Here is a 12,794-nt window from a genome sequence, read left to right as displayed (position 1 = left end):
CTGTATGCTCAGGCTGAGCCTGGAGACCTCGGTGCGCCCAGCTCACGGTGGCACCCACCGCACGGTGCTGCGGGGAGCTACACGTTCCAGAGACAGACGGCTGGGCTTGCATCCCTGTCTGCCACCCACCAGCCCGAGACTGCAGGCAAGTCGCCCTCTGCTCTCTCCTTAATAGTTCTCATCTGTAAAAAGGGGTTCGAGTGGCACCTAATACTATTAGGTAATAGAATTAGGTGCCTATTACCTAGTAATCATTGTGTTATTGGAGGACTCTGTAATAATCCACATAAATGGTCTGGGATAGAATAATTGGGCTCAGTAAACAACTGCTTTTATTAACGTCGAGATTAATGAACAGGTGGCAAGATTTGCAGTATGTTCCGTCTCTGGCTGACTCAGTGGCTCTTCCTCATCGTTCTGGCTTCTCTGCCACAAAACAAGCAGAAGCCTGCTTTTTTCCCCTCCTTTACACTGTTTCATTTGGTTTTCTGGGCCCAACTCCCCACCTGCACGGGCTCCTATGCTCCACTTAGTGGCTGTTCCCTGGCCACCTGTGGACCCGAATCCCCGGGGAGCTTGTTAACGATACTGGTGCCCGGGCTCCGCCTCCTGAATTCGAAGCTCTGGGGCTGAGGCTCAGGCATCTGTATTTCTAACAAGCTCCTGGGGGATTCCAGGTCCCAGCCACTGTGGAGAGTCACTCACTGCCCAAGGCCAGAGTCTGACCCCCGACTCGGGCAGATTTCTCCAGATATTCTCACCCAAACATTGCCCAAACTTGTTTGTGCCTCTCAGGCCATGATTAAAGCCAGACCCTTCCTCACTCAGCTCATCTCTGTCCCATCTCTGTCCAATAACAGTTGGATGTAAAGTAAAATGTATTCTCTGCCTGCTAGCTTTGAAAGCTGCCTTTTGTTTGGCATGTGGTTTAAGAACTTTCCTACAGGTGCGGTAACATTCGATGTCGATGCTGGTGGAAACAATTAGCATCCCACTTGCATTTTCTAAGTTCTGAAAATCTTGGGGTTTAGGAGTTAGGCCCCTGAGTTGGCGTCTTGGCCACATAGGGACTTAGGAGCCTCATGACCGTGGCCAGTTACAAGAGCTCCTGGTGTCTCATTTTTCAAGTGGCGACAAGAATAAAGAGAAAGACCACAGGGCTTGGTAGTTAAAGGGTCTGGGCCAGGTTGCCTGAGCTCAGTTCCCAGCGGCAGCACTTGCTGACCAGGTAACCTTGGGCACGTAACAGGATCTCAGTGTCTGTTGCCCTAACTGTAACATGACAGTACTCACCTCAGAGGGTTCTAGCCAGGGCTCCTAAATGCCAGACACTTAGAGCTGTCGGGGTTAGCTCTCCTGACTTACCAAATCAGGGGGCTGTGTAAACGAAAGGAGACAGCTCATGGAAAATGTTGGTGCAGAACCTGGCTCATGACAAGCCCCCAACCAATAGTAGTTGAATTGATCTCTTGACCTAGAAGGGTCTTTCTCTCCCCTTCTGGCTAATTCCCACTCTTTTGGACCCAGGCTAGAAGTCACCTCCACCTAGAAGCTAGCCATGATTTCTCTGTGCACCCCCCCCCCCCCCCCGCCCGCAGGTTAGGTGTTTTACCACTTCCCAACCAGCACTTATTTATCTCAGTTGTAATTAACTAGTAATTTGGTGGCACGCAATCTTTAGTTCGCTAGAGAAGTGGATTCAGGTGCTATCAGAGGCCAGGCAGCAACAGATACGCCGCGATGGGGAGTGGGAGGACCTGTGGACAACCAGCTGGGAAAGGAAAGCAGCCCGACAGCCAGGAACCATCAGCAGCTACGTCTTGGTGGGACTAGGAGCTGGGCTGGCTCTCACAGGTAGGCCGTGCTGTTCTCCTGGTGAACAGAAACAGTTCACAGAACATCAGCATGAGCTGGGCCACTCTGGGACTGTGGTGGAACAAGACCAAACAAGACCCCTCCCTTCCCTGTCTAAGGCACAAGATACCAAACATCCCCTCCCCTACTAATCTCAGGGGCAGTTGCTTCTTTGCCTACGCCAGATGAGCCTTCTCTGCTCAGGATTCTTGATACCAAACCCTAGGGTGATACCACCCCACTTCCTAACAGCTCCCAGGTAGGCTTCCTCCAGCCTTCCCGCAGATCACCTAACGTGAGCCCCCAACCAGGAATGAGTCCTTCGTAGCAGCCCTGTGACTGAGATACCCCATGACTCCTGTGGTTTGAGGTTTCCCTTGCACACTGAGTGACAAACTTCAACCACAGCCGTGTCCCTGGTGGTCTCTGGCCAGAGGACGTTGACATGGGGAAGACCCAGCCCACCTAGCTGATTTTGAAAACCTTGAAAGAGAATCCGAAGGCTTAGTTTGGCCTGTGGGCCCCAAACGAATGGTTTAATTTCTAGTTTACTGGATTGTAAATCTCCCTGCCAGGAGGGACCTAATCCGTCTTGTTTTCCTGCGCCTCCCCACTCCCCCGCACCAGGCCTGGGACACCATAGGCATTCAGTACACCAGTTAATGGAATGAGCACAGCAAAGAGCAGCTGTGAGCATTAAATGAGTGTGCATGTGGCCTGTGGCATGGTGTCTGACCCACCAGGAGGGTCCAGCGAGGGCAGCATTGGGACTGTCGTGTGCCAGATGCTGGAGCTGAGATAGTGGAGATGCTCGCCCTGGGAGAATTCCGAGCCCACGGGGGAGAATTTAGTAAGACATACAAGCCCACCCGTCTGTGACAAGCGTAGTCTTGTGCAGAGAGTTAGTGGAGTAGATTGGTCCCAGTGGGGAAAGCCAGAGGGAAAACTGTGAGTGAGATCAAAGGTATAATAGGCCTTGAAAGACTCCCTGGCCTTTGGGAGGAAGACGGTGGGAAGGGGACATTTCCTAATGGTGGTTGAGAAGTGGGGAAGCTCAAGGCAAGATCTGGTAACAGTGGCTAGAGATGACAAAAATGACAAAGAGTATATGTGGTAGGAGCCATGCTTCAGCTCTGGCCTTCATTCTGAAGGAGCTGGGGAGCCTTTGAAGGTTGTTGAGCAGGTGAGCAATTTAGTAAGACAAACTAATGGTTTGCTAGGAGGATCTGACAATAATAACAACAGCCGATTCTGATATAGTGCTTATTTGCCGTCTCTTTTCTAAGCACTCCATATGAACCACAAATCAGGTACTAAGAATTATTATCCCCATTTTACCAATAACCAACTCAGGCACAAAAGGGTAAAAAGCTTGTCCAAGATGACAGAGCCAGAAAGTGGCAAATCCAAGCTAACTGGCTGCAGAATCTGCGCTCTTGACCACCCCGTGGAAGAGTCCTCATGACAGTGTTTCTCAGACTTGCTCGTGCCTCAGAACCCCCCGAAGATCCGGTGAACCGTGCAGATACCCAGACCCCCGTCCCCTCGGGGTAACATGTCCGTGGCTCTGAGCAGGGTCCGGAATTTAAGCAAGCCAGTGAGGGCTTGGTTTAAAGAACTGAATCGAATCTGCGTTATAAAGAGATCCCCAGATCCCAAGAAGCTTGTCCACCTGATTGCCCCACCTGCTTAAGGCTGTCTCCCACCCCGCCCCAGAGGAAAGTTCACACCAAACCGCAGTATCTTAGTCCCAATTCCTAGCTTCAGAGCAAGCGGATCTGATTGGCTCGGCTCCTGTCAGGTATCTGCTGCTGGACCAATCAGCTGCGGCAGAGAGAGGGGGTGGAATCAGGGATGGGAGCCTGGAGGAGGGCTCACCCAGGGGCTCTTGGCTGGTGGGGTCTCTGTGCACCCCGTGGGTGAAAACCCTTTTCTCTCAGGAGATGAATTCTGAGTTTGCAGTTGGATCCAGAACCCTAAATGTGAATCGTAGGCCCGGACAACATAGGAAGGAAAGAGCAATAGATTTGAATACATGACAATGTAGTAAAAACCCTCATCTGTAATGTTCATGTACAAGTCAATGAGAAAAAAAGTGAAATTCAATATAGGACAAAAAAAGAGCTAATAGCATAAACAGGGAGTTCAGTATAGAAGGTATGGGGATGGATAAAAAGTGTTGAAAGGGATTCATCCTCACCAATTATAAAGGAAATGCACATGACACTAAACTGATCTCATTTTGTCCTATCAAATAGCCCGCGAGAGCTAGTGAAAGTAAAGGGAGAATGTAAATTGATTTAGATTTTTGGGAAGGATCTTATAATTAAGTGTCAGCAAGCAATTAACTGACCATACCATTCTGACCAGTTCTTCAACTTTTAGAGGAATGTAGCCAAAAAATCTAGAGGTCAATTAAAAATTAGGGGCAGGTGTTATTTATAAAAATAATACCTAGAAACCAACTCAATGTCAAAGACAGGGGAATAGATCATTTAGCCATGCCACAACCAAAATGAAGGAATAGTATGTAGCCATTTGAAATCGTGTTTTGGATGGACGATCGTGTGCCAAACAGCTTCACATGGCAAAATTTTTTAACAAAAAAGGAGACTATGAATGATTTAAGCCATGATGCCAGTTTTATACTTTTAAAATCTCTATACAAAGAATGTCTTAGCCATTAGGTTGGTCATTAATTCACAAATGTCCTTTAAGCCCCTGTCCTTTGTCAAGTTCTGTGTTAGGTGCTGGGGAACAGTGATGGAGAGGACAGGCATGTCCTCAGGTGGTTCATCCAACCAAAGGGAGGAGGATGGCCATTAAATAATTTCCCAAGTAATTATTTAATCACAGTAGAGATAAGTGCTTTAGAGAAAAAGTACAGTATATAATGAGCATATAATGTAGGGGTATATATATAGTCATGTGATATATTGCCATGGCCGCTTTGGGCAGCTTTTATTTTCTTCTCTACACTTAATCTGTACTCCCTAGATTTTCTACAATTAGTGTTTACTTTTATTCAAAAAAAAAAACAATACAGGGGTGCCTGGCTGACTCATTCGATAGAGCATGCGACTCTTGATCTCGGGGTTGTAAGTTCGAGCCCCACGTTGGGTGTAGAGATGACCTAAAAATAAAATCTTAAAAAATATATATACAGTTTTTAATTTAAAAAGAAAAGAAAAAGTGGAGTTTTTAAATTGAAGAAGAGAAGGTAGAAGCAAAATGGGCTGAAAGATGTGAAAACTGTCTTCAGCTATCTGAAGGGCAGCTTTTTGGAAAAGGAGCCATACCAGTGGTTCACATGAGCCCAGCGGGTTCAGACACTGGTGGGTACGACCTCAGAGAGAAAGATCTTGGTTCTCTGTGACATTCATATAACAGTCTTACATTTTTTTTTTTTTTTTTTTTTAAGATTTTATTTATTTATTTGACAGAGAGAGGCAGCGAGAGAGGGCACACAAGCAGGGGGAGTGGGAGAGGGAGAAGCAGGCTTCCCGAGGAGCAAGGAGCCCGATGTGGGGCTCGATCCCAGGACCCTGGGATCATGACCTGAGCCGAAGGCAGATGCTTAATGTCTGAGCCACCCAGGCGCCCCTAACAGTCTTACATTTTAAGCAGCATCATAACTGCGTCACTGGACACCTTAGGGGCTCCTGCTACAGACCAGGACTACCTGCAACAAACAGGCTCTCGGGTGCACACCCGGACACACAGCACAGCAAGGGAAATCCCCGGGAGGCAAAAAGGACAAAGCGAAAGCCCGCAGCAGGTGTGTGAGGCCGTGAGCTAGTGGAGGGCATGGGGGGCTGATCTCAGTAAATGTGGGACTTGACTTGAATAGCCAAGCCAGAGGAGATGAGGCTCTGAGCTCTTGCAAAGAGTTGGCCTCAGGTCAGTGGGACTCTACACATCTGGGAATGAGTGCAACTCTAACCTCGGATCACACCTAAAGGGCCTGAGGCAGCCCTCCAGTGACCAAGGCCACTTGAAGCCTTTCCCTGGGGTGTCTGTAGGCTCTGCTGTTCCCAGGGCATCCTGGAAAGAAGCCAGGTGTGGGAGATAGATGGGAGAGGATGACCCTCTACAAAGCCAGCCAAGAGGCTCCAGCAAGACTTGGTAACCGGATGCCCCAAGGCCCCTTTGTTGGCTGTTGATTTCCAGCCACCTGCAACAGAAACGATTAACAATTAGGTGCTTCCACATTCCAAAACGTCACCTTCTCGCTGAGGCCTTCATGGATCACCCTACTTAAAATTGCATGCCGCCCAGCACTCCCTGTGCCCCTTCTCCGCTTTATTTCTCTCCATAGCGTTTAGCTCTGTATCCGTATAAGCTATATAGCGAATGTTTGAGTTATCTATTGCTTGCACCACTCCCAGCTAGAGCGTCAGCTCCACGAAGGCAGGGATTGTTGTCCCTGTGGCTCACTGGTGTGTTTCTAGTGCTTAGACCAGGGCCTGGCGCACGGCAGGTGCTTCATCAATATTTGCTGGATAAGTCTGTGAATAATGACGACAGCACCAGCCGTGTTATGTGCCTGATTTTTAATCTTCACAGCAGCCCTAAGAGGTAGGAATAGAAATTGCCCCCATTCCGCAGGTGAGGAAAGTGAGGCTCAAAAAGATTATGTAGGGACACCTGGGTGGCTCAGTCTGTTAGGCATCTGACTCTTGGTCTCGGCTCAGGTCATGGTCTCAAGGTCGTGAGATCAAGCCCTGCGTTGGGCTCCCTGCACATTCTGGAATCTGCTTGAGATTCTCTCTCTCCCCCCCCCTCCCCCACTCACTCGTGCCTTCTCTCTTGCTCTCTCTCTAAAATAAATAAATCTCTCTTTTTTTTTTTTAAAGAGAGAGGTATGTACCTGGCCTAAGGTCACACACCCAGTAAGTGGCCAGACCTGGACTCATATCAATTCAAAGATAGATTTTAGCATATCTGAAATGGAAGTGCACATCAGAATCAATGAGATTGCTGTCAACCAAGAGGCAGTCACCAAAAGAAAAGAAGAAACATGTCTTTGGGAGCCCGTGAACAAACTTGAACATCGTTGAACACGTTCTGTCACTTCGGCAGAGCGGTGTGCATTTTTTGGAACTCTGTGTATTGAGCTTCATCGTTGAAACATCTCCCAAGACATTGGGTGATGATTGGGGTTACGGATGAGAAGTAACCGTGTACCTGGAAATACCTGCAAACAGTAGCGGGGGGGGTCCACTTGATATTAATGAAGCAAATGGTTGTTGTTGGAGAAACAGCTGCGCTTCTTGCAAAGCAGCAACTGGGAAAGAAGGATTCCCTCCATTAGACAGAGTTGGGTTAAGTTTCACCGATGAGGTACATGGAAAAGGACGGTGTACACCGGTGGTTCTCAAACTTGACTACATATCAGAACAACCTGGGTGGCTTGTTAGAACACAGGGTTGCTGGGCTGGGTCCACCCCAGAGGTTCCGATTCAGTGCGCTGGGGCGGGGCCTGAGGATCTACCTTTGTAGCAGGTTCCTCCATAGGTCCAGTGCTGATGTCTAGGAACCCCGTTTTGAGAACTGAGCAGAGCAGTGGAAGCAGGAACAAAAGCCAAACCCCACAGAGTAGATGAAACATTTCAACAAGAGGGAGGTGTGGTTCATCCAGGCATCCAAGGGACTTGGCATGAAGACAGAACATCCATTTGTCAGAATCTTCTGGCCAACTTTAAACAAAAGCCGCTTAACTTCGCCACGCATGTTGCAATTGAAACCCTGAGACCATTTACTTCAATAGAAAATGCTGGTCGAGCCCAGGTGCTCTTGGACCCACATCAGTGATGCTGTCATTGCCGGGGGTGCTCAAGAGGGGGAGATAAGGAACCTGGGTTTCCTGACAGATGCCCAAAGAAATTGAAAATAGTTTGTTGCATAAACACATAATTTCTAAGGAATTTCATTAAATATAAAATAAGGAATATGAAAGCATTGCTTCATAATAATCAGCTTTTTAATTTGTTGTACATAAAATAACGGTGCATCTTACAATCTATATGATCTAAGATTCAAAGAAAGATGATGTTTGTTTTAAGAGAAAATATAACTAGCACCGCAGACCTGTGACATGGATATTACTGCTCAAGGCAAAGTCGAGATAGGTAATGATGTTAGGCCTGCGCCGATTTCAGTAAGGATATTCTGTAAATGCAGTGCCAGAAGTGGTGCCTCGGTGCCTGAGGTTTGGGAAACAGAATATGACAGTGGCTTTCAAAGTCATCGTTAGGGCCTCTCAACCTGACAAACTCACCCAACGAACAGAACCCCCCCCCCCCCCCCCCCGGTCATATTGACTCCTCCTGTGAAACCAGATCTGCATGGGACAAATTATATATAATAAGGGAAGAAAACATTTCCAAACCCAAAACCATAAACTTAGTTAACAAAGTAGTCACAAAAATCTATAAGCAGAAAAAGAAATTTGAGACTACCTATTTTATCTTTTATGACGATAAATATAAAGATAAAGATGATAAAGATGTTTGGTCTTTCTTTTTGTCCCTCTGAAAAGTTCAGTAAGAATACAAGGATTTCTTTTAGGAATATTTGTGTTTTTAGAGAGTGCTTGTAGTTTGGGCCAGAATTCCTTTGATCAGTTTCTTTCCAGCTGTTTGTTAGGATTTTGTGATAAAGCTTATGAAAGTACCAAATGCATTTGGCTGGAGATAGTAGAAAGCTTGCCTGGTATAAATGACAGGGGCCTTTCTTGTTTATTTAATAAGTCTAGATTTGGATACTTTCAGAACTCTGGCTCAACATCAGAGTTTCTTTCTCTCCCCTTATGGTTACAGAATAGCTGCCACAGATCTAAGCATCACGTCCTCACTCCAGCAAAGATAGGAAATGGGCAACCAGGACAGCAAGAATGAGCTTTTCCTCAACCGCCTCTTTTTTTTTTTTTTTAGTCAGGGAGAAAATCTTTTCCAGAAGCCCCCCAAGATGTTCTCTAGTGTCTCATTGACTAGAATGGGGTCACAGGATTACCCTAAAGCAGCAAAGGAGACTGGGGAAGCAATTTAGCCTGTTCGTTCTCTAGAAAGGAAGGTAGGCAAAGGGAATAGCTGTTGGGTATTCATATTGTGAAATCTAATAATCATCCTGTCTTTTAGTTTCAGCTCCAGAATTTGTTTTTGAGCATGGCTATCAAACTTATCTGCCCACGGAAAGCAATGAAAACCAGACAGCCACTGTCATCTCTCTCCCTGCCAAGTCCCGTGCCAAAAAGCCCACAGCACCACCTGCTCAGAAAAGGCTTAACTGTTGCTATCCAGGTAAAGACAGCATTGTGTCCTGCTTATATAGAGGATGTAACATGTAACAGATTCCAGGGCTCTAGCTCGTGAATTCCTGACAACTGGATATAGATGTGTTCTAAACTGCCTGGCTTAAAAATCAGAGCCCCCCGCCCCCCTCCCCCAGCATTTACATCATCACATATGATCTATCTCTCGCTGTCCCTGGTCACCGTGCACGTGGACTGTAAGACTTTTACAGACACGGGCCTTTGAAATGGGATTCGTGAGGATCCAGGTTACTGTGAATTTTTCTTTCTGTGCTATGGCTTAGGAAGACATCCAGAAAGATTGTTGTTTCCTTTAAAAAATAGTAATAACTTTTGATTTGGAAATAAATTCAGACTCACAGAAAAGCTGCAAAAAGAGCACAAAAATTTATGTATGCCCTTCTTTTGGATTTCCCAAATGTTAACATACTGTATTTGCTTTATCATTCTTTCTATATATACATACTCTTCCCCCAAAGCCATTTTAGAGTAAGTTGCAGACCTGATGTCCCTTTACCCCTAAATACCTCAATGTATATTTCCTAGAACCAAGGAAGTTCTTTTATAAACCACAGCACAATCATCAAAATCAGGAAATTAACATTTAGGGGCGCCTGGCTGGCTCATTTGGAGGAGCATGGGACTCAGTCTCGGGGTCGTGAGTTCGAGCCCCACGTTGGGCAGAGAGTTTACTTTATTTTTTTTTTTTTTTTTTTTTTTTTTTAAAGATTTTATTTATTTATTTAATTGACAGGGAGAGAGAGAGAGAGACAGCGTGAGAGGGAACAGAAGCAGGGGGAGTGAGAGAGGAAGAAGCAGGCTTCCGGCTGAGTAGGGAGCCCGATGCGGGGCTCGATCCCAGGACCCTGGGATCATGACCCGAGCTGAAGGCAGTCGCTTAACCAACTGAGCCACCCAGGCGCCCCTGGCAGAGAGTTTACTTTAAAAAAAAAAAAAGAAATTAGCATTTATACACCCTATTATCAAACCACTGACCTTATTAAGATTTTATTAACTTCTCACTCATGTTCTCAATAGCAAAAGAAAAACATTTTCCCCTGGTTTGGGATCCAATTCATGATCACACATTGCTTTGACTTTTCCCGTCTCTTTAGTTTCCTTGAATCCTAAATTTTTGTCTTTCATGACCTAGACATTTTTGCAAAGTACAGGCCGGTTATTTTGTAAAATGTTCCTCAGTTTGGATTTGTCTCATGTTTCCTCACGATGACATTTAGGCTCTGCAGTTTGGGCAGGAAGCACGGACGTGATGTATGTCCTTCTTGGTGCATCGTACCAGGAGGCACGTGATACCCGTTTGTCCTGCTAACTGCGGGGTTTACGCTCATCACTTGGTTAAGGAAGTTTCTGCCAGGTTTCTCCACCCTTAGGTTACTGTGTTTCCCTTTGTGATTGATCTTTTCTTGACTTTTTAAGGTTGCCAATTCAAGACCGCCTATGGCATGAAGGACATGGAGCGTCATTTAAAAATTCACACTGGTAAGTGACATTTCTGTGGCATATAAGCCCGCAGCATGTGCTCTGTGCTAGGAGCCAGGGATCCGGACAAGTCAGACATGTGATAGGACATGGAATCTCGCTGGTTGTCACAAACGCAAATTCAGTAAAAATAAGATGCTGTATCTGTACATGATTTTGGCAGAAACTGTGTAAAGCAATAAAATCCAGTGCTGGAGCAGATATGAGCAAATTTAGCTAGTGGAAGTGTGAACGGCTGCAACCATTTTGACAATTAATCTGCCAGAATTAATTAAAATTTAAATGTACATATTATTTTGAAGCGATGGTCCTATAAATGTGTATATTTGTAGTGATTGATAAAGGAATAAAGGTGAAGAATAGTAAATTTTTTTTATGTATCTCTACTGTATCACTGGACACAGAGTGTGTGTGTGTTATTTTTGCCATTTTGAAGGTGAAATTTAGTAAATAAATATTTTCTTTTTAAAGGAGAGGGAAAGGGGCGCTTGGGTGGCTCAGTCAGTTAAGCGTCGGCCTTCAGCTCGGGTCATGACCTCAGGGTCCTGGGAACGAGCCCCACGCCGGGCTCCCTGCTCAGCGGGGAGTCTGCTTCTCCCTCTCCCTCTGCCCTTCCCCCCTGCTCCTGCTCTCTCTCTCTCTCTCAAATAAATAAAGTCTTTAAAAATAAATAAATAAATAAATAATAAAAGGAGAGGGAAAGATTGATGAGGCGCCTGGGTGGCTCAGGTGGTGGAGTGTGTGACTCTTGATCTTGGGGTCATAGGTTCAAGCCCCAGGTGGGGTGTAGAGATTACTTAAAAAAAAAAAAAAAGTAAAAGGAGAGGAAAAGATTGATGCATGGAAAAGAAAAATGTACTTATTTCTGGTGATTTTAATTTTCTTTAATATATTATTTTTATGTCTCCCAGATTTTCTGAATGGAGAAGGAACTGCATTTAGATTATTTTTAACAAAGTATTAGATACTCATAATTCAAATGAGAGAGAGTGACTGCGGAGTGTATAAATGTGTATAAGGTAGGGGTCCACTGACATTTGGCGGGGGCGTCACTCATTGCCCAACGTCTGCCTCCACCTTTGGAAGGTGAAATCTCCAACAGTGATTTCTGACATTTGTCGGCCATGGCTAGTGATTGCCTTGCCGTACTGGGCTCACCATCCTGTTCTAACCAACCTCACTGTGTCATGTCATTTGGGTTTATTCCAATTATCAGAATATTAAGTTTCAAGTATTGGCAAGCATTCTCGACGTAACAATGAATCTCTCCCTGTGGGTTCAACATGAATCCCGTCAGTCGAGTCAAGCACAGCATATTCATCCTTGCCAGAGTAAAGTGCTGTCATTATTCACAAGGATTAAGGAAACACTCTAAACACATAAGTGAAGCAGTGACCTTAAGTCCGTTTCTGCAGAGCTTCAGGAAGCACCTTATATGCGCAGGTAGCCCAGCTTAGGGTCGTAGGGTGCTTTCTCCGTGACTGCAGCAACTCCAATAATATCAAGGCGGAGAGTCGACAAGGTGTCCTCACCTTAGTTACTTTCGGAGAGGAGGCCACGGCCAGGAGGAGCTCTAGGGGGCTCTTCACCCGCAGAGCTAGCCGGAAACCATCCTTCTTCCCCAGCATCCGGCGGCTGCCCAGGGGGGCAGATACACAGCCCGGCGACCACAGGAGCTAATCAGCCGCTGACAGTCAGGAGAAATTCTTGTTCGTGGATTTTTAAATTTGACTGACATTTTTTATTAATAAAATCGTAATCTTTCATACACTTTTAGGTGTATTCTGAAATCCCAGACGTTTGCTCTACAACAGTAGTGATCAGCTTTGGCTGACAATTGATTTTAGCACCTGGCTGTTTAGGATTTAGCCAAAAGACATATTTAATATATAAAGTAAAAAGGGGAAATCCTGATTCAGAGCCCCCTTCCTTATTCAATATAAGCCCAAAGTCACCAGTCTTAATAGTCTACTGTGTCTCATTCTGAAATTTTAGCATACCTATCCTGGGCCTAAAAACACACAGAAATCTACTTTTTCCATCTCTTACTAGATTAATATTATATATATATTGTCACTGCAAATTGCTGTTTTCCACTTAATATTGGTCATCTTTCCACATCAGTAGT

General features: G+C 45.6%; 1 protein-coding gene across 3 annotated transcripts in view; it reads left to right on the top strand.

Annotated features, from left to right (window-relative positions):
- ZFP64 (ZFP64 zinc finger protein) overlaps positions 1-12,794 on the top strand; it is a 78,627-nt gene that overhangs the window by 7,217 nt on the left and 58,616 nt on the right. For all 3 annotated transcript variants that reach the window (XM_036073087.2, XM_036073086.2, XM_036073085.2), the window contains exons 3-4: positions 8,994-9,155; positions 10,604-10,666. In XM_036073087.2, coding sequence (XP_035928980.1) covers positions 8,994-9,155; positions 10,604-10,666 — 225 coding nt within the window. The remainder of the gene's footprint in view (positions 1-8,993; positions 9,156-10,603; positions 10,667-12,794) is intronic.

This window comes from Halichoerus grypus, chromosome 10 (assembly GCF_964656455.1).
Source record: "Halichoerus grypus chromosome 10, mHalGry1.hap1.1, whole genome shotgun sequence".
In the NCBI taxonomy this organism is placed as follows: Eukaryota; Metazoa; Chordata; class Mammalia; order Carnivora; family Phocidae; genus Halichoerus; species Halichoerus grypus.
The sequence above is the reverse complement of the archived record's forward strand: the minus strand, read 5'-3'. Positions and strand labels throughout refer to the sequence as shown.